At 34.4% G+C, this 20656-nt stretch overlaps 2 protein-coding genes across 2 annotated transcripts; both read right to left on the minus strand.

Annotated features, from left to right (window-relative positions):
* Positions 1–11311: 11311 nt before the first annotated feature.
* Positions 11312–14337, minus strand: LOC145593489 (BURP domain-containing protein 8-like). The gene is made up of 3 exons (XM_081649738.1): positions 14299–14337; positions 13845–13965; positions 11312–12452 (listed from the first exon to the last, which is right to left on the minus strand). The coding sequence occupies exons 1-3, from the start codon at positions 14335–14337 to the stop codon at positions 11347–11349; spliced, it is 1266 nt and encodes a 421-aa protein (XP_081505864.1). The 3' UTR covers positions 11312–11346.
* A 2011-nt stretch (positions 14338–16348) lies between these two features.
* LOC145593912 (uncharacterized) lies at positions 16349–19018 on the minus strand. Its single transcript, XM_081650272.1, has 5 exons — positions 18944–19018; positions 18741–18861; positions 18430–18503; positions 18042–18375; positions 16349–17591 (listed from the first exon to the last, which is right to left on the minus strand). Exons 1-5 carry the CDS (start codon positions 19016–19018, stop codon positions 16768–16770), a joined length of 1428 nt encoding a protein of 475 aa, XP_081506398.1. The 3' UTR covers positions 16349–16767.
* Between the last annotated feature and the right edge of the window lie 1638 nt (positions 19019–20656).

The following is a 20656-nucleotide window of genomic DNA, read 5'->3' on the forward strand; positions in this document are numbered from 1 at the left end:
GGCTAGGGAGAAATGTAGTTTTTCAACCATATCTCGAGATATAAAGGTGGTTGGATTAGTAGACTTCATGAAGTGGAGGTTCATTTTCTTCCCTAGGCTTAAGTCACTCTCGGAAAAGAAGAGAGAAGCAACAACATCCACAATACTGGAAATGTCTTGTTTCATGGTTTGAGAACCTTTGAGTGTCGCTATGGAGGAGGATTTCTCCGTGCCTTTAGGTAAGTCCATAGGTGCTCCATAGCTTTTGCTCATGTCTGTAGCGGACGATCTGGGAGGGCCATAAAAACTCTTACTAGAGCCTGAAGCATGGTTTGAGGATTGGGTGGAAGACTGACCGGATGATTTACTAGAGGCATGGTTGGATTGTTTATTAAAGGCATGATTAGAAGCATTGGTAGAGTGTTGATTGGAGTTTTGACTTGATTCTTGGTTAGATTGTTGTCTTGATGCCGATTTCTTAGAACTCTCACTAGATTGTTGCCTTGATACAGAGTTGTGGCTTGAATGGTGTTTGGATAATTGGCTAGAATTTTTTTCCGAGGCTTCCTTAGATGCTTCATTAGCTGGTTGGCTTGAGGCTTGTTGTGAAGCTTGGCTAGAGTGTTTGTTTGAGGATTTATTAGATGATTTACTAGAGTGTTGGCTTGAAGATTCGTCAGATGAATGAATAGATTTTTGGCTTGAGGCTTGATTGGATCTTTTATAAGAGGGTTTGTTGTATAATTGATCAGATCCATCACCCGAGTCTTGGCTTGAGGACTTACTTGAGAATTTCCCTGAATCTTCTCTAGAGTGTTGTTTTGATTCTTTTTTATTATGTTCTTGGTGTGAATGCTGTCTTGAAGTTTCACCAGATGCTTGCCTTGAGTTTTGGCTTGTGTCTTGGTTAGATACTTGACTTGATTGTTGGCTTGAAGTTTGTTGGGATGTTTTGCTAGAATCTTGACTTGAGGCTTGCTGAGCATCTTGGCTAGTTGTTTGGCTCGGGGCTTGTTGGGAATGTTGACTAGAGGGTTGGTTTGAGGAATCATTAGATGCTTCATTAGAATGTTGATAGGAGGATTTACTAGATGCTTCACTAGAGTGTTGGTTTGAGGCTTCGGCAGATGATTGGTGAGAGTGGTGGTTTGAGGTTTGATCAGATTCTTGACTAGAGTGTTGTCTAGATGCTTGATTAGTTCCATCAGCTGAGTGTTGACCTGAGGATTTATCAGAAGATTTCAAGGAATCTGTATTAGAGTGCTTTTTTGATTCTTCACTTGATACTTTTCCCGACGCTTGCCAAGAGTTTTGGTTTGTGACATTATTATTTTCTTGGTTTAAATTCTGGTTCGAGACTTGTTGTGACGCTTGGTTAGAAGTTTCCTGGGATGTTTTATTAGAATTTTGGTTAGAGGGCTGATCAAAAGTTTTAGTGGAGTTTTGGTTTGATTGACCGGATGCTTCACTGGAATTTTGGTTTATGGCTTCGTCAGATTCTTGGGTGGATTTTTGGTTTGATGCTTGATTAGAATGTTCTCTGGATGCTTGATCATGCTTTTCAATAGTATGTTGGCTTGAATTGTGGCCATTTGAGGAGTATTCAGATCCTTGACCTAAGTCTTGGCTAGATGTTTGATTGGAACCTTTATTAGAGTATTGGTTTGAATGGTTATTTGATATTTGTTCAGATCCTTGATTGGAGTGTTTTCTTGAAGCATTACCGGAATGATGGCTATATGTTTTACCGGAATTTTCATCAGAGTGTTGGTTAGAGGATTTTTCATAGGCTTGGCTAGAGTGGTTATTGCTTGAGGTATGTGAAGATCCTTGACCATAGTGTTGGCTTGAGGATTTTCCAGATGCTTGGCTAGAGTAGTTACTTAAGCCTTGTGAAGATTTTTTACTAGAGTGTTGGCTTGAGGATTTCCCGGATGCTTGGCTAGAGTAGTTACTTGAACCTTGTGAATATCCTTGATTAGACTGTTGGCTTGAGGATTTCCCGGATGCTTGTCTAAAGTAGTTACTTGAGCCTTGTGAATATCCTTGATTAGACTGTTGGCTTGAGGATTTCCCGGATGTTTGGCTTGAGCCTTGTGAAAATCCTTGACTAGAGTGTTGGCGTGAGGATTTTCCAGATGCTTGGTTAGAGTGTTTGCTAGAGCCATATTCAGATCCCTTACTAGAGTGATTCCTAGAAGTTTGATTGGATTCTTCATTAGCTTGTTGGCTTAAGGCTTCTCCAGAGGCTTGGCTAGAGTTATTTCTTGAGGCTTGTTTGGATCCTTGAATAGGTTGCTGGCTAGATTCCTGGTCAAATCCCTTATTTGTAAATCTTGAGGAATTACCAGATGTTTGGTTGAAGGAGTGAGTTGAGTTTTGATCTGATGCTTGGTTAAAGTGTTTGGATGCTTGGTTAGAGTTTTGACTTGAAGCATGACTTGAAGATTTATCAAATGAATTTTTGGATTCTTGATTTGTATTTTGATTTGAGTCTTGAGTTGAGGATTTCTCAAAAGAATCTCCTGTTGCTTGACTAATGTTTTTGTTGGAAGCTTGACTTAAATGCTTATCTATTGGTTGTTTTGATGCATGACTTCGATTATGGCTTGATGATTTCGTAGAAGACTCATTAGAAGCTTGGTTGGAGTTTTGAATTGATGAATTCTCAAAAGATTGCCTAGACGCTTGATTTGTAGAGTTATTGGAAGATTGTTCAGACTCATGATTAGAATTGTTATTTGATGATTGAGTTGAGGATTCTCTAGGGTATTGTTCAGAAGTGTGATTTGTGTAGTCCGTATTTGATTCTTGGTTTGATGAGTTAGATCCTTGATCAAATGCATGTTCAGAAGATTTGCCCGGTGCTTCACCTAATGCTTGGCTAGAGTTTTGGCTTAAGGTTTTTTCAAAGGCTTTGTTGGATTCTTTTCTTGATGGTGTATTTGGCGATTTCTCAGCTGTTTGATTTGTTCCTTCAGTTGAACTTGTTGTTTTATTTGACATCAAGGCTTGATTTGAATCTTGATTGAATGATGTATTTGGTGATTGGGTTGATTCTTGGCCTGTAGGTGTTTCAGGAGATATGTTAGAAGCTTTATTAGAATCGTGATACGACTTCGATGCTTGACTTGAAGCTTTACTTAAATCTTGTCTAGAAGAATTTTCTGAAGATTGGCTTGATGATCCTTTAATTAGACGATTGACCATTAGTTTGGCTTAAGCCTTTTGTTGAACTTGGTGCTTCACTTGATTCTTGCCCCGTATGCATATTAGAATGTTGATTAGATGAGTTACTTGAAGCTTTAGCAGAATTTGATGTTTGACTTGATGACTCTGATGACCCTGATTCATGACTTGATTTGTGACTTGAAGATTTTCCAGATGTGTTACTTGAATATTTTCCAGAAGCTTGACTTGAGGCATGGTGTGACCTTGAGAATTGGCTAGACGAATGGCTAGAATGCTCACTTGACCACTTGCTCGACGATTGACTTAAAGTTGATGAAGAACCAAAATTTTCACCATTTGGTGTTTCAGTGCCAGTATTAGCTTCACCATCTTCCATTTGTTTTTTTGTGTTAAAATTGGAACCTCCAGAACCTTTAGGTCCAACATAACTTTTAAATTTAAGCATTGAGTTGCCATCCATTTGTGCATTACCTTTTAAGTTGTTATCTTCTACAAAAAGAAATAAATAAAAAATTGATAAGACATGTCAAAGTTTAAATAAGATCAAGTTCAATCAAGCAAGACCTTCACAAATTGATTAAATATTTTTAGTCTTTTACCATTAAACATTATCCTCGGCACCTTTATTATATTACATCTTTCAAAGTAAATAAGAAATTCAAATAAGATAGAAATTAGAGGAAACAAACAAGTAAGAATATTGTTTAAAAAAAAAAAAACAAGTAAGAATACCTTTTAAAGAATCTGTAACAGCCTTTGGCATTTTTGTATTTTCTCCTAAATGTTGTTTCCAATATTCTTCTTGCTTATGAAAATTGGTATAAGAACTTGACTCGGATGATGTATGAGACTCCGAAGAATATTCTGAATTGCTGTTAGTATTTTCCATTTTACCTTCTGATTGTGAAAATGTTACATGGCTTGTCATTATTGCTAGCTGCAATATCAATTAATAGAGAGTTAAAAAATAAAAAAACGATTAAACAAATCAATATACTTTTATCAATTGTATTAGTTAAAATCGTTATTTAATACTTACTCCTTTTGTTAGTTCTACCATTTTTTTTTTTGAGAAATAATTTTACCATATTGACCGATCATTAATATCTATAACTATGTATCAATAAGAAAATTGTAAAGATTTGACATATTAAGAATGTGCATCGAGATAAATCTAATAACAATTTGTTTTACATGTTTATGTAGGATTAGAGTGAGTATTATATAAATAATGAGGTAGAACTAAAAATTTAAACGGAGAAAAGAAAATTACGATGCAAAGATAGTGTGATTTACAACTACCAATTATAGACTCTGTTTTGAAAACAACTACCTTTTAAATTTTTTTTTTTAAAACAACTACCACAAAAATTTTAAAAGTTAGAGTAGCACTACCACATTAGTATTTCCGGCTAGAATCTCCGGTGAGTGGGGCCCACTTTTTCTCTTTCCCTCCAATTTGGCCATCTGAAATTACCTTTTTACCCCTATTTTAATCCAGACCCAACTAACTCCCTTCTTTTTCATTTAATTCCCGCCTAACTCTCACTTTCATCTCCTTCTTCATTTACCTCCTCTGCTGTTCACGGGGAATATTCCCCATTTCTCACATCACACTCTAAGCTGCTTCGGTAATTGAATTTGACTCAATTTTCTACATGTTTTCTTTCCTTTTTCTTTATCTTTTGGTGTGGTCCAAAGTTTCAACCCAAAAAAGCTGACTTTAGGAGTTGTCGTTTCTACTTTGGGAAGGAGCTGGAGCTTTAATGGAGAAGGTGAAGATGGCGACAGGTGTTAAAGGACAAATTCCACTTAAAGTCAGGTATTTTATGTAATTATAAGTGAAATCTTTGACCTTTTGTTTGCGAAATTAAAAATTACTGTAAACACTAATTTTTTAATCGAAAATGTCGGAACCCTAAAGTACAAATTAAGTAATTTAACTTGTAATTAAGCAATTGGAGTTGCCAATGTGTGAGTAATTAGTTGATTATTGTAGTTGTTGCTGCTTTGATTTTGATAAATTGTATTTTATTTCTAGGAGCATGTGTTTATGCTTTGCATGTGTTGAAATCTGGCTAATAAACAATGAATTTACATCTTATTACACATTATTTAATTGTAGGCCTGTTCCTGACTATGTTGACATGAATGTATGGGTGGGGGGTGAATTTGAATATAAAAAGGGAAAAACTGAGTACATTGGGGGAGGAATGTTTATGAAGTTGAGCGTCTGGTTGAAGGAGTTGAGTATTAACACTGTCAGGAGAATAGTGATACAAGCTTATGACTTGGTTGTGAAAAGAGTGCCTATGAACTTCAGTGTATGGTATAGGTTGCATGGAAGAAATTTGACTAATGGCATAAGGAAGCTAGAATCAGAAGAGGACTTGATGAATTTGGTTAATGGGAGGGATTTGAATGACAGGGTGATTATATGGGCTATAGTTGAGCCTGATACCCCACAACATAGGCCCAACCCAAATTTGAGGTCCAAAAATCCAACTTATGTTCCACCTAGACTAGTTGGCCCAATTCTATCTAACCCCATCAAAAATCCAACTTATGTTCCACCCAGACCAGCTGCCCCAAATCTATCTAACCCCAACAAAAAGTCACCTCCTAAGAAGCTTAAACCCATTAAAAAGGAGAAGGTTGAGGTAAGAAGAAGTTGTAGGTTATCTCCTGCAAGTGGGGCTAATGAGGATTTAGATGCTGTGGTTGTCAGTGAAAAGGAGTTTGAAGAACACATGGCTTCAGTTCATGCAAAAGGCCCACTACCTCTTTCACAGTGCATAACTTACTCTCCTAAAAAACCCATAGCTTCTCAAAGTAATCCTTTACCAACCTCTGAACCCAATGTATCATTTCAGAACAACAACTCTCCCTCTAACAACCCTAATATTACCTCTGTATCCCCTTTAAGTAAAGGAACACCCAGGAGAAAGAATGTTGCTGTGAAGAAGAAGAATAAGAAGACAGGGAAGGTAGTACAGGAGGGGAAGAAAGTCCAAGGCAACAAGAAAGCAAAGAGGGTTCTAGACTTGGGATGTGACTCTGACTGTAGTGAGGAAGGGTTGTGGTCAAGTGACTCAGAGTTCTCTGACCTTGATGTTGATTTTGATCCTTGTGAGGAAGTTGATGGTGAAGAAATTGGAGAGGGAGAAAGATCTGTAAGGGTTGGAACCAGAGCAACTGTTGAGGCTGAAAGATCTAGGAAGGTTGGAGCCAGGACAAATGGAGAGGGTACATCTCAACCCACACCACAGGATGACAGCAAAGGCAAAGCAAACACTGAGCTACAAGATGTGGTAATTGGAGATGTGCAAGAGGTTGAGTATGATTCTGAGGAGCTGAGAAGCTTACATGGATCTGATGATGAGGTGGATCCATACCCCACCTTCAACCCTGAGGTAGATTTTAAGAGTAAAATTAACTTTACTATTGGTTTGAAATTTCCAAATGTTTATGCAGTTAGAAATGCAATTAGGAATCACAGTATTGAGAATAATTATGATTATTATTTGTTGCATAACAGTAGCAAAAGAGTGACAACATATTGTAGGCATAGATGTAACTGTCCATGGGATAAGAAACATGGGAAATTGGTTGAGTGTAAGTGTAATGATGATAATAAGTGCAATTTTAGGATTTATTTAAGACAACTGAAAGGTGAATCCACTCTTCAAGTGAAAACCATGAACCTGAAACATACTTGTGGGTTTTTCCATTCAAATTCAAAAGTGAACTCAGAGTGGCTTGCATTGAAATACTTGGATGATTGAAGGTCAGATCCCACATGGAAGTTGGTTAGATTTAGGGATAGAGTGTACAAAGATTTGGGAATACATATTAGTTATTACAAGGCTTGGTATGCCAGGGCTAGAGCTAAATTGATATTATATGGAGATGCATCAGAAGAGTATGCAAGAATATTTGACTATGGGTATGCAATCTTGAAATACAACCCTGGTTCAAGTGCCATAGTTGTCCTTGAAGGAATTGAGAGACCTCCCCCTTACTTTCAAAGAATGTATGTTTGCTTGGAAGCTTGTAAAGTGGGATTTAAAAGGGGATGTAGGCCATTGCTTGGTGTTGATGGCTGCCACCTGAAGGGTGCTTTTCCAGGCCAGATTCTGATTGCAGTGAGTAAGGATGGGAATAATAACATATTCCCAGTGGCATGGGCCATTGTGGAAGTTGAGAACAAGGATAGTTGGACTTGGTTCTTGGAATTGCTGTTGAAGGATACTGGCTTTGAAGATGGCCACGGATTAACATTAATGTCAGACAGGCAAAAGGTAAGACATGTTTTTTTTTTTTTTTTGGTCATTACATATGCACCTAATGAACTATGTACTGATATTTAAATGACTCACAGGGCCTGATAGAAGCTATTGCATTGGTGGCTTCAAAAGCAGAAGTGAGGTTTTGTGCTAGACACATTTGGGCTAATTTTAAGCTTAAATTCCATGGTGACACATTTAAGGAGCTGTTTTGGAAAGCTTCAAGGTCAACAAACAAGGTAAACAGTCAATGGTGTGCATTTTTTTTTTCTCTGACAGTTTTCTATGAATTTTAATGTGATTCTTGTTTTGTGGAATTTAACTACTAAAGTCTTTGTGATAGGCTGATTTTGATGCTCAATTGGAATGCATAAGACTGTTAGATCAGGATGCATTCAACTACCTAAATGCTATCCCACCACAACATTGGGCAAGGCATGCTTTCAGCACTTTCAGCAAGTCTAACATGCTGCTAAATAACCTCTGTGAGACATTCAACGCTGTGATAAGAGATGCAAGAGATAAGCCTGTGATAACATGCCTAGAGTGGATCAGAAGGTATGTTATGCAAAGGAACACAGAGAAGTGGGAGAAAATACAAGCTCATGAAGGGAGGTTTGTCCCTTATGTGAATAAGGTGTTTAAATGGATTTCTTCATATGCAGCTAAGTGCACTGTTGTGCCCTCTAGGTTAGATGTTTGGGAGGTTGACTTTGAAACTGATAGGTTCGTTGTTAACCTAAATGATAATACATGCACATGCTTTCACTGGGAGTTGACAAGTATTCCTTGTCCTCATGCATGGGCATGTATTGTGAAAAAAAGACTCAAGCCTGAAGATTTTGTCAATGAGTTCTACACCAAGCAAACATACTTGGAAGCTTACACCCCAACAATTAAACCCATGCCTGGAATGAAGCAGTGGGAGAGGTCTAAAATGGTTCAGCCCTTGCCACCTTTAATGAAGAAAATGCCAGGAAGACCATCCTTAAAAAAGAGAAGAAAAGAGCCAGGAGAGGGAGAAGAATCAAGGTTCATCAAGAGGCCAAAAAGACAGAACAAATGCTCTAACTGTGGAGTTGCTGGCCATTACAAGACTAAATGCAAAAACCCTCCAAAAGAGCAAACAATTGATAAAGGTGGAAGACCCTTTTCAACTGATGCTTGGACTGTCTCAAGAAGGAACAACAAAAGGGATAGGGTTTTAAGACAGGTATTAACTACTTGACAGATTTGATTTTTAAAGTTATCATTTTTTGTGCTTGAATATGATGTTTATGTATTCTTATGGTGATGCAGGATGTACCAGCTTCAGGGACTCAAGCCATGGATACCCAATGCAGTCAGGCAGGGTCTTCCAATGTCACACTTGATCAAGCACAACATTCATCCCAGGCTTTGATCAAAGCAAAGGGTAAACAAGCTTCCAAATCAAAGCAGCCTCCTAAACAGCCACCCAAAGCAAAGCTCCCTGTCAAGTCAGCTAGGAATAAACAAAAAGCCTGGAAGCCTTAATATTTTAGCCTAATTGTAATTATTTTGGATTCTGACAGTAGTAGCTGTTGTGTTCTGTAACTGTGATAACACTAGCAAAGTTTATTTGCTTCTTTTGACAATTAGAGATGTAATGAAGTTTGGTGACATTTTACCTAATACAATCTATTGTGGTCATTTGGCCTTAAACCTTTGTCAAATATCAAGGTTGTATGCATTCTACTTTTATTTGCAAAAGATAAAGAAAATAAGGATTAGTGCATTTCATATTCATCACAAAATACTCAGAGTGCCAATTTCATTTCATGGACATCACCAATGATAATATTAGAACAAGTTTGCCACTTACATAACAGAATTTGTGGCATTCATTGATTGTTCAACAACTAACTACAACACCTCAAAGCATAAAAAGAAATGCCAAGTACATAACCATCATCCCAAATACAACATAGAAACAAACTGTCATGCAGCCTTGTTTGCCAGATGATCTTGATTTGCTCAATACCAAGGATGAACCCTTCAATTTTTTGCTCAGTTTTTCATTTTGTTCAGCCAATCTTGCTTTTTGATCTTGGAGCAAACAAACCTCTTGCTTCAGATTAGCAATTTCTGCCTTCATCAGCTTCTTCTCCAATACAAGCTGATTAGTGATGACCCTTTGCCATTCCACAATCTCAGCATTTCAAAAAACTTGCATCCACGCCTACCAGTATATGCATCGTAAAACTTACAGGCAACAAACCTCCTCCCAGGATTCGTGCTAGTCCAAGAAGTCTCCACTTTGGGGGGGATTCCACAATAACACTTGGGAGTAAAAGGGAGAGCTGTTTCATAGGATGAATTCGACATAATTATCTTCGCCAATTACCTGCAATTACATGGATTACAACCAATTAAGTAACCCTAATGTGGAAATTAGAAAAGCGAAACCCTAATTTCCCCAATTTCAACTCATTAAGAACCCTAATTAGGATTCGAAATTCTCAAATTTCGTAGAATATAAACACGATTACCTGATATAATGCTCCAGAAAGATTTCGCCTTGCTCAATTGATGAAATTGATGAAAAAAGGAAGAATTTTGAGAAGAAATTTCATTAGGAGGGGTTATTGTTGTTGAACGAATATAAACAGTTATATAGAGAGGAGAGAGAAACCCAAATTGGAGGGAAAGGGAAAAAGTGGGCCCCACTCACCGGAGATTCTAGCCGGAAATACTAATGTGGTAGTGCTACTCTAACTTTTAAAATTTTTGTGGTAGTTGTTTTAAAAAAAAATTTTAAAAGGTAGTTGTTTTCAAAACAGAGTCTATAATTGGTAGTTGTTGACAAAATTTCCTTTACATGGACAAAAGTGACAATCAGAAGGATGCGTGACTCCATTAGAACTTTTGCAACCGGACTAAAGAAGATTTAATTATATATACATGAATATATGATGAAGAAATTAGAATAAAATTGAAATAAAGTTATACTCTTTATTTTTACTTTGTTTTCTTTTTATTTTTTTGGAATGTAATGATAGTGAGAAGAAATTAATGTGACTAAGATTTGAAGACACAATGAGACATAGTATTTATATAATTTTCAAGTGAAGTTACTCAATAATTCTCTTCCATTAATTTATGCAGAAAATTTTGGCCAATGGCATGGTTATGAATTTGTTAAATGTATTCTATAAATAAATATTGGGTAATCTTAAAATGGCAAGACTTTATATTTAGGAAGGGATTAGAAGGAAACCACTCCTTTTACGAAAGAATAAAGGAAGCACTGCCATGAAAACAGTAATTTGTTTCTTCTAGTTATTAATTTATAATTTATTAATAACATTAATAGATACATATACATTTTTCGTTTTTTTTTTATTACAATTTTTTTTTTCAGTACGTCTAAAATTTTGACTTTTTCCATCAATAATGCTCTTTCTCTCTCTCTCTCTCTTTTTTTTTTTATTTTTTATTTATTTATTTTTTTTTTATCTATTATGCCTCGGCCTACAAGAAGTAGAGTTTTGTTAGTTAGACAAAATAGAGCTGAATCACCATCTAAGCTTATTGTGTTACACAACCATGCATACAATACATACACTGATACACAGTAGTACACTTACACTCTATATTACAAGCATAGTAGAGCTACATAATATTGCAAAGGTCTTATTGCAAATGTTACACTAAATGATAAAGAGAAGCAAGGTGAATTTGTATTGCTTTGTTAAGGAGGCGGCAAAAAGCCTACTTAACATGCTCTTTCAAATTCAATCCACAACTTATTTTTTCAACAAACAAAGATAGAATATAAAACAACAAACTAAGCTCACATACACCATAACATCATAAACACTAACAAGCTCACACATACATTAGTACGCGAATTTTGTTACTTAGGCACTCATATAACGGTATCCTCAGCAGCCGGAAAATGGCAAATGTGTGTACTTCCCGGCACAACTTTAAGAACATTTTTCGCGTAATTGTCCAAGAAATCATTTGTTTCCTTGTGACACGCAGCAACTGCCTCTATTTTGCTACCATCTTTTCCTACTAAGGACACCATGTAAGACCTTAACGTCTTTGTCCTATGGCAGAAAAACACGGCGTAAGGGTAGCCAATCTTGTGGCAAACTACGGTCTCACGATCATTTTTCACTAGTCTTTTCACCCCATCAATTGTGTACTCCATTTTCGAGTCTTTCTTTACTTGTGTTGTAAGTGCTTTAACATTTGTACCAATCATGGAGATCACATAGTCTACCATGGACTCGAGTGAGGTCACACATTTCTTCTCGACTCCTTCGATTGTAGGCTCCTCGCAAAGCTCGATTCTCTTCGAGAGAACATAGGCTTCATTTGATTTAGGGTCCAAGGAAAGAATTTGGAGAGTTTCGGGTATCTTTTTAGATGAGAAAGGGATTTTGTTGGAGAGCTCGCGAGGTAGGAAGAAACCCTTTTTTATGCTCTTTTGAAAGTGCAAGGTCATTTTTGTACCAAAGCGAAGGTTTTTCTCTACAAAGAAAACTTGATCTTTGGTTGCACTATTAGCATTATTATCATCAACATGGACGGACTCTTTGGTATTAATAGATTTTGCGTTGTAAGATAACAAACCAATATAGCCGTTAGTAGATGCTAATCCTTTTTTATTGTAAGATAACAGACCAATATAGCCGTTGGTAGATGCTAATCCTTTTTTATTGTAAGATAACAGACCAATATAGCCATTGGTAGATGCTAATTCTTTTTTATCACCGTAAGATAACAAACCAATGTAGCCGTTGGTAGATGCTAATGCCTTTTTATTATCGTAAGATAACAAACCAATGTAACCGTTGGTAGATGCTAATGCTTTTTTATTATCATAAGATAATAAACCAATGTAACCGTTGGTAGATGCTAATCCTTTTTTATTATCGTAAGATAACAAACCAATGTAGCCATTGGTAGAAGCTAATGCTTCTTTTGTACTTCCTTTAAGTGGCATATTTGTTGGTTCAGCTCCTGCATTAGATTCAAATCAAAGAAAAAAAAAGTTAGACTGAGTATGAAGTAGTTTATTTTATAGTATTTTGATCATAGTACAAGGTAAAAAAAGGATTTATTCCCTTCAGATTATTTAGAAAAACTTTTTAACTATTCTAGTCCAAAACAGACTATATCACATCAGATTAGATACAAAGGTTATTATGTTGAAATAAAAGTTAGTGTGACATCATAAAAGCTGTAAGAGGTTATAATTTTTTTAATGAAATTTTAGTATAATGGTCAATGTGAATAATAAAGACCACTATATTAAAATTAGGTCACTATTCAACATAATGTCGTACTTTATGTTCATAATAATTATTAAGGAAAATTTGACAATTACCACCTTCTGTTATGTCCATTTTAGCAATTACCACCTTCTATTTTTTTTTTTTTTGAAAATTACCACCTTCTATTTTCAAAAACATCAAAAATTACCACCTTCTTGCCCCTCTACTACCACGTGACGTCATTTTGGGCTCATTCTTTCCCTTTCCTCCCTATTTTCCTCACATTTCTCATTCCTAACTCGATTCTCATCCCCCCTTTCACTTCTTTTCCCCCAAACAATAAAAAACACTTCAATTCACTCCTCCAAATCAAAATTGACGAACAATTATTGGTGGTTTGGGGGAAAAAAAGTGAAAGGGGAGATGAGAATCCAAATAGGAATGAGAAATGTGAGGGAAATAGGGAGAAAATGGAAAGAATGGGCCCAAAATGACGTCACGTGGTAGTTGGGGGGCAAGAAGGTGGTAACTTTTGATGTTTTTGAAAATAGAAGGTGGTAATTTTCAAAAAAAAAATAGAAGGTGGTAATTGCTAAAATGGACATAACAGAAGGTGGTAATTGTCAAAATTTCCTAATATTAAAGATCACACAAATTTTAAAAAAGGTTACAAAGTTAAAAATAAGGTCACTATATTAAAATTAGGGGTCACTATGTTGAATATAATGTCAGTTACGTGTGTATAAAGCTTAGGTCCACAATAATATTATTGTGGACCAGGTCCATGCAAGATTTCTTTACTCTATATGTAGTACTTGTAATATTAGTATATCTCTTTATAGTAGATATTGCTATTATGCTATCTACTTGTCCAAATCAGATTATATCACATCAGATCAGAAATATTAGTAAGATCATTGTTTATCCAAGGCAAAAAAAAGTTTTGTAAAAAAAAAAAAAAGGTGTTATCGTACTCCGTGTTAAAATTAGCTAGGGAAAAACCGAAAAAGCACTTTACGTGTTTCAAAATAATTGCAAATGTGTAACAAGTTGACTGTCACAACTGTCAATACATTTTGAAACAAAGGGAGTAAATAAAAACAAATTAAAGAAAGTTGTATGTAAGTAAGAAATAAACCAGCAGGGGGTAGTATGTTCTTGATGGATTGGAGCATGGGAGTGTAAGGCAGCTTAAGCTTCCAGTAAGCTTCTGGAGATATGGATGCTGGAGCAGAGTTTCCCAGTTTCACCGGTGCAAGCTGAAGCAAATATATTTCAAAAATGTTTAATAAAAATTCGGTATTATATAAAGATGAGTTAAATAAAATTCCACGTTTGTAGTCAAAGTAGCATATGTGAATAGTGATAAAAGTCAGAGTGTTACACTATTAAATTACAAGTAAAAAAACGAAGGAAATATATGGTTATAATTTGTTATAAATATTAAGAAAGGTGACAAATTATTGATCGATCTTTCTATCCAAAGATAGAATAAATGATTATTAGTTTCGATCAGAGAACTCCATTTGTTTCTTTAACACCAACAAGAGGATTTTTTAGTAAGCAATGCATTTGCTAATTAGAGCACTTACAGTGAATAAAGAAAATAAGAGCAGATGAAACTTTGCCATTAAATTAGAACGACTTTGAAGCTCTTACAATATATTATTCCTAATATTTTGAGAGAAGATAAGATAAGAAACTATTGTAGATAGAATTGCGGACTACACAGGGTATTTATAAGCTAGGACTACTTTGGATTCGAAAGAAAAATAATATAATTTTCTCCGTTTTATATTGTTTATCTCATTTAGAATTTTTTTTTGTGAGACAAAATTGGTCAAAGTAAGAAGAACAATAAGAAATAAATATATACTTCCTCTGTTTCTTTATAGTTGCAACACTTTCTAAAATAAAAATGTCACAATGGTTGCAACACATCATAAAAAAACGGAGGAAGTATACAATATAATATAAATACAAATTTGATGATGATCAGAATGGTACAAAGTTCTTATAAAAAAACATAACAGTGATAGAGAAAACAAGTAGATAGCATGTTAGCAATATAGCAGCGTGACCATGCAAGTTACGTTGTAGTACAACTTCAGTTTAATGAAGGGGCAATTATTGATTTTGGACAAAATTACTGAGATGTGTGATAAGCAATTATTATATTTAGAAATTTTTCGTTATGAGGAGCTACACGATGAACAAGGTATGAGTAAGCTTGCTATTAGGTAAAGTTTACGGTACGTAGTTTGTTTGTGTCTTGCTATGTCCCGAATCATATGTAACTCAGCTCTGTCTCTAATCATACATATGTAATCTCATACGCATAAAAAATACTCGTATAAAACTTTAATATTAATAAAATATACAACGTTATCCGACCTTTTAAGTTTTTCCCATTTTTCTTTGACACGTTTGTCAATGTACATTTTAAAGCATTAATATCTAATTACATGTTAATATTGATATCTTAAAAGTATTAATTGAAATGAATCAAATAAGATTCCACTTTGTTATGTTTTAATCGAACATGAATCTTAGAGAGACGTAGAAGATTTGTATCATCATAATAAGCTAAGGATCTTTTTGTGATTACTGTCGTCCAATATTTGTTTAGTATACCTTGGTCTTTATGGTCTTTCTTTTATTTATCTCTTCAAATACCTACTTTTGTCTGCACAACACTTTAATCGGATATGTTTGCCAATATAGATACCTAACTTTTACCATAAACATATTTGATCAGTATTCCGTAATATAGATTGAACGGAGTAGTTTAATGTACATAATTATTACATAAATCATAAATAACTAGAGTAGTGCGCTCTTTGTATCAAACTCCGTTCGTAATTGTTATCATTTTTTTATCTAATAATATCCAATGAATTGTATGGAGAGCAAATATTCAACAGCTTTAATTTGTTTAAATTAATGCATTTTCAAAATTAATTATAAAGCATGTATCCAATCAATAGAATCATTGACAAACGAACAAGATTCGCAACATAAGCTAAAATGGATCTCATTGTTATTAAATATCATCATTAGCAACTTGACATAGAGCTTTATTTTAGCTAACTTGCATAAAAAAAGATACAGTAATAGTAATACACTAATACATACATACATACATATATATATATATATATATATATATATATATATATATATATATATATATATATATATATATATATATATATATATATATATATATTTTCTTTTAAATCTGTAGTTCATTTTTTTTATGTGGACTTTAATTAGTCTTATGGTCTTTCTTTATTTTCTTATTACCATTATTAGAATTAGTTTGCGAATAAAATTAATGACATATTATAATGTGTGTACGGGTGACAACAAAAATGGGAATCAAGGGTATGTATCACAAGTTTTTTTTTTTTTTTTTTTTTTTTTTTTTTGAACGAAACAGTTCATGGAAATTGATATACCAGCTATAGATTGTTATTTGACTAGCTAAATCTAAACATATACCGGAAAAATGGGAAAAGTGAGATTGAATAAGAGAATTGAAACTTAAAACGAAACATGTGAGAGGTAAAGCTAGCTTCGTCTTGGCCAATCAAAATTCACGAAAATTTCAATTCTCACGTTGTAAAAAAAAAAGTGAAAAAACCCTTAACTTATGACTTTCGTAAAGGAAATTACTTTGCATGAAATGCCATCTATCTATGGGTATTTAGATTTCACACAACCAAAAAAAAAAAAAAAAAAAAAAAAAAAAAAAAAAAAAAGTAGTATATTGATAAAACTTTCTTATAAGAACACAAAGAACTATTATATACTTGGTTCGTAGTACATTAGTACTCAACAAGCAATAAGTTACACTTATACACATATCATGCGAATTGGGAAGTGAAGCCAAAGTAAGTTCATATATTCCTATCAAATTTTACAACTTATTTCTTCAAACAAAGAGGAAAATATAAAGCAACTACCTTGTCTAGCTAGTTAGGCTTAAGGTCACACACAACATCAATGGTTCGATCAACACCAATTACAAGCGCGCTTACATGTACGTACTTGCAACTCTACTTGGGAACCCAGATGACGGTATCCTCAGCAGGTGGGAAATGGCAAATATGAGTACTTCCTGGCACAATCTTAAGCACATCTTTCGCGTAATTGTCCAAGAAATCATTCGATTCCATGTGACACGCGACAACTGCTTCTATTTTGGTACCATCTTTGCCTTCTAAGGAAGCCATGTAAGACCTTATAGTGTTTGTCCTATGGCAGAAAAACACGGCGTAAGGGTATCCCATCTTGTGGCAAACTACGGTCTCACGATCATCTTTCACGAGTTTTTTCAACCCCTTGATTGTATACTCCGTTGTTGAGTCTTTCTCTACTTGTGTTGTAAGTGCTTTCACATTTGTACTTATCATGGATATAACATAGTCTACCATGGACTCGAGTGAGGTCACACATTTCTTCTCGACTCCTTCGATTGTAGGCTCCTCACAAAGCTCGATCCTCTTTGAGAGAACAAAGGCCTCTTTCGATTTAGGGTCTAAGGATAAAATTTGCAAGGTTTCTTGTATTTTGTTTGAGGAGAAGGGGATCTTGTTGGAAACTTCTCGAGGTAGGAAGAGACCCTTTTTGACGCTCTTTTGGAAGTGCAAGGTCATTTTTGCTCCTACATGAAGATTTTTCTCAACAAAGAAAACTCGATCTTTGGCTTCACTACTAGCATCATCAACATGGAATGACTCTTCGGCATGGTCTAGCTTATTGTAAGATAAATACTTAGGATTATTGGAGTTCAAACCTTGCTTATTGTATGATAGATACTTTGCGTTACTAGATCTCAAACCTTGCTTATTGTAAGATAGATATTTTGGATCAAAGGAGTCTAAACCTTGTTTATTGTAAGAAAGGTAGTTAGGATTATTGGAGTTCAATCCTTGCTTATTATTGTAGGATAAATACTTCGGATTTAGGGAGTCTAGACCTTGTTTATTGTAAGAAAGGTAGTTAGGATTATTGGAGTTCAATCCTTGCTTATTATTGTAGGATAAATACTTTGGATTTAGGGAGTCTAGACCTTGTTTATTGTAAGAAAGGTAGTTAGGATTATTGGAGTTCAATCCTTGCTTATTGTTGTAGGATAAATACTTCGGATTTAGGGAGTCTAGACCTTGTTTATTGTAAGATAAATAGCTCGGATTTTTGGAATCTAATCCTTGCTTACTGTATGATAAATACTTTGGATTTACGGAGTCTAGACCTTGCTTATTGTAAGAAAGATAGTTTGGATTCTTAGAGTCCAATCCTTGCTTATTGTAAGATAAATATTTTGGACTTAGAGAGTCTAGACCTTGCTTATTGTAAGATAGATAGCTCGGATTTTGGGAATCTAATCCTTGCTTATTGTAGGACAAATACTTTGGATTTATGGAGTCTAGACCTTGTTTATTGTAAGAAAGATAATTCGGATTCTTAGAATCTAATCCTTGCTTATTGTAAGACAAATACTTTGCATTCACGGAATCTAGACCTTGTTTATTGTAAGATAGATAGCTCGGATTATTGGAGTCTAATCCTTGCTTATTGTAAGACAAATAATTTGGATTTACGGAGTCTAAGCCATTTTTATTGTAAGATAGGTATTTTGGATTACTCGAGTCCAATCCTTGCTTATCATAAGATAAATAGCGAGGATTAGAAGAAGCCAAAGACTCTTGCCCAACGTAGCCATTGGTACTCGCTAACGATTCTTTTGCACTTGGTCGAATTCCTTTAAGTGGCATATTCACTGGTGGACCTACAAAAAGTTAAAATATAAACAAATAAATAAATAAAATACAAGAAAATAAATATGTAAAAAATATAGTACTAATTTAAATGTATAAAGCAAAAATAAAATTTTGTAATGCATTCCTATACTAATACTTCGCACCAATTAAAAAAAATAAATTAAATGATGTTCATTTGCACGCTATTTATATAACGGTAACATCGGGTAAGAAAGTTGAACATTGGAAATAAGATCGAGATGAACCAGCTGGTGGTAGTGAGTCCATGATAGATTGAATCATGGGAGTGTAAGGCAGCTTAAGCTTCCAGTAAGCTTCTGGAGAAATTGATGCAGGAGCAGAACTTCCCATTCTAACCAATGCAAGCTGGAGAAAAAAATTTATTAATGTCTTCATCGAATGATTTACGTAGTATATTAAGATTTTACTTTAAGAAAGTAAGAGCCACAAGGGAGGGGTGAGAATCAATCCTAAGATCCCCTGGAACCGAGAGGGAGCTCTGACCACTTGAGCTATTCCTCATTCTCAGAAAACAACTAAATTAATAGTCTAAAAGTAAAATTAAAATTGCTTAAAATTATCCATGTTATCTAGCTAGACAATAATGACGTTTCAAACTTAAATCTATAAAACTACTCCATTCGTCTAAAATTAATTTATACTTTTCGTGCTTTATTTCTTCTTTACTTGATCTAAGTTAACCTTATCCTAAATATATAATTATATATGAAGACAATGAAGTATCTTATGATAGCGATTTTATTAGTTAGACTTTTTTTTTAGGATGCCCACCCGGTTGACTACATCCGAATCCGACTCGGGTAGCACACCTGGCTTATGGTCGGTGAGTCTCCCAATAAGAGTTTATGCATACGGTGAGGCTCGAACCCGAGATCTCCCTTAAGGGACATCAAGTTGCTTACCACTTGAGCCAACTCTTGTTGGTTATTAGTCAGACTTGATTACCCAATACTACGTTACACACTAAACAGTGTTATTTCACAAATGTATAAGAAAAAGCCAACATTATTTTTTTTTTTTTTTTTTTGGAACGAAAACCAACATTATTATATTATAAAGTGAAATCTTCAAATATTAAAATTTTCAAAACTCTAATTTAACATCAATTTAAATAATATAAATTCAATGAATCAAAAAGAAAGTAATGCAATGCATCATGCAATGTGTTGAATAGAGGACTTACAAAGAATAATAGGAAGGAAAGGACGTTTGCCATCATTAGAAACCTTTTAAGTGAACTTAGAGAACTGAAAAGCTAGATTGTTAGAGATTGTTGTGAGTGGAACTGCTTACTACTAACACAAGTTTTTATAATACTTTGGATATGATAACAAAATTCACAAAAAAATGAAAATTATTATACAAATTAATTATAGGAGATTAATAATTAGTAAGTGGAATTAAAAAAATAAATGAACATATAGTGACAAGAGAGAGTAGGAAGATAGCAGAGTGATAACACTGATTTAAGAAGGATTTAACAAATGAAGGGAGGATTAAATTTTATGGCAAATGTGATAGGACAAAAATAATGAGATGTGTAATTAGCATCTTAGGTTAATTTATCATTACAGTAAGGCAAAATTAGTTTAAGTGTTGGGGTTGACTTAATTGTCTGACTTCCCAATTTAATTGACTCCTTGTAATAGGTTTTGGCTTGTACTCTTCAATAATTGAAAGTTTGATTTCAGTTCATCACTTACTACCCCCTTTTCATATTATTTGCGATGATTAGATATTTTTCCTCTCTACTTTATATCAAATCATTGCAAATAATATAAAACGGATGTAGTATAATTTTTCAACTTCTATAATGTAACTCAATGAGATAACTCACCTATAGGTTTTACAAGAGACTTCAATGATCAATTCTACTCATAGTTAACACAGCTACCCACAATTAAGGGTATAGGGGCTTGCATCCGATTAACAAAACACCATGGAGAAACGAATAGGATTTAATGAGAAAAATACAAGATTATCACCTTGATCGGCAAAAATGTAAATAAATCAACAACGAACTTTTTAGTAAACGTTACCCTACATTTGTTTTTTTATTTACAATTTTACCACTTGATAAACGAAATTTGTTTATCAAGGAGATAAACTGGGGCTTCCTCATATTCAATTTGCAACATAA

Source organism: Chenopodium album, chromosome 19 (assembly GCF_948465745.1).
Source record: "Chenopodium album chromosome 19, dcCheAlbu1.1, whole genome shotgun sequence".
NCBI classification, from domain to species: domain Eukaryota; kingdom Viridiplantae; phylum Streptophyta; class Magnoliopsida; order Caryophyllales; family Amaranthaceae; genus Chenopodium; species Chenopodium album.

What these genes read in the sequence shown, in the direction of transcription:
- LOC145593489 (XM_081649738.1), bottom strand. Translation starts at nt 14,337, where the DNA reads ATGGCAAAGTTTCATCTGCTCTTATTTTCTTTATTCACT. An exon ending in TCTTATTTTCTTTATTCACT is followed by an intron (nt 13,966 to 14,298) that starts GTAAGTGCTCTA and finishes TATTTGCTTCAG; the next exon opens with CTTGCACCGGTGAAACTGGG. An exon ending in GAACATACTACCCCCTGCTG is followed by an intron (nt 12,453 to 13,844) that starts GTTTATTTCTTA and finishes AATCTAATGCAG; the next exon opens with GAGCTGAACCAACAAATATG.
- LOC145593912 (XM_081650272.1), bottom strand. Translation starts at nt 19,018, where the DNA reads ATGAGGAATAGCTCAAGTGGTCAGAGCTCCCTCTCGGTTCCAGGGGAT. An exon ending in TTGATTCTCACCCCTCCCTT is followed by an intron (nt 18,862 to 18,943) that starts GTGGCTCTTACT and finishes TTTTTTCTCCAG; the next exon opens with CTTGCATTGGTTAGAATGGG. An exon ending in TAGCGAGTACCAATGGCTAC is followed by an intron (nt 18,376 to 18,429) that starts GTTGGGCAAGAG and finishes TCTTATGATAAG; the next exon opens with CAAGGATTGGACTCGAGTAA.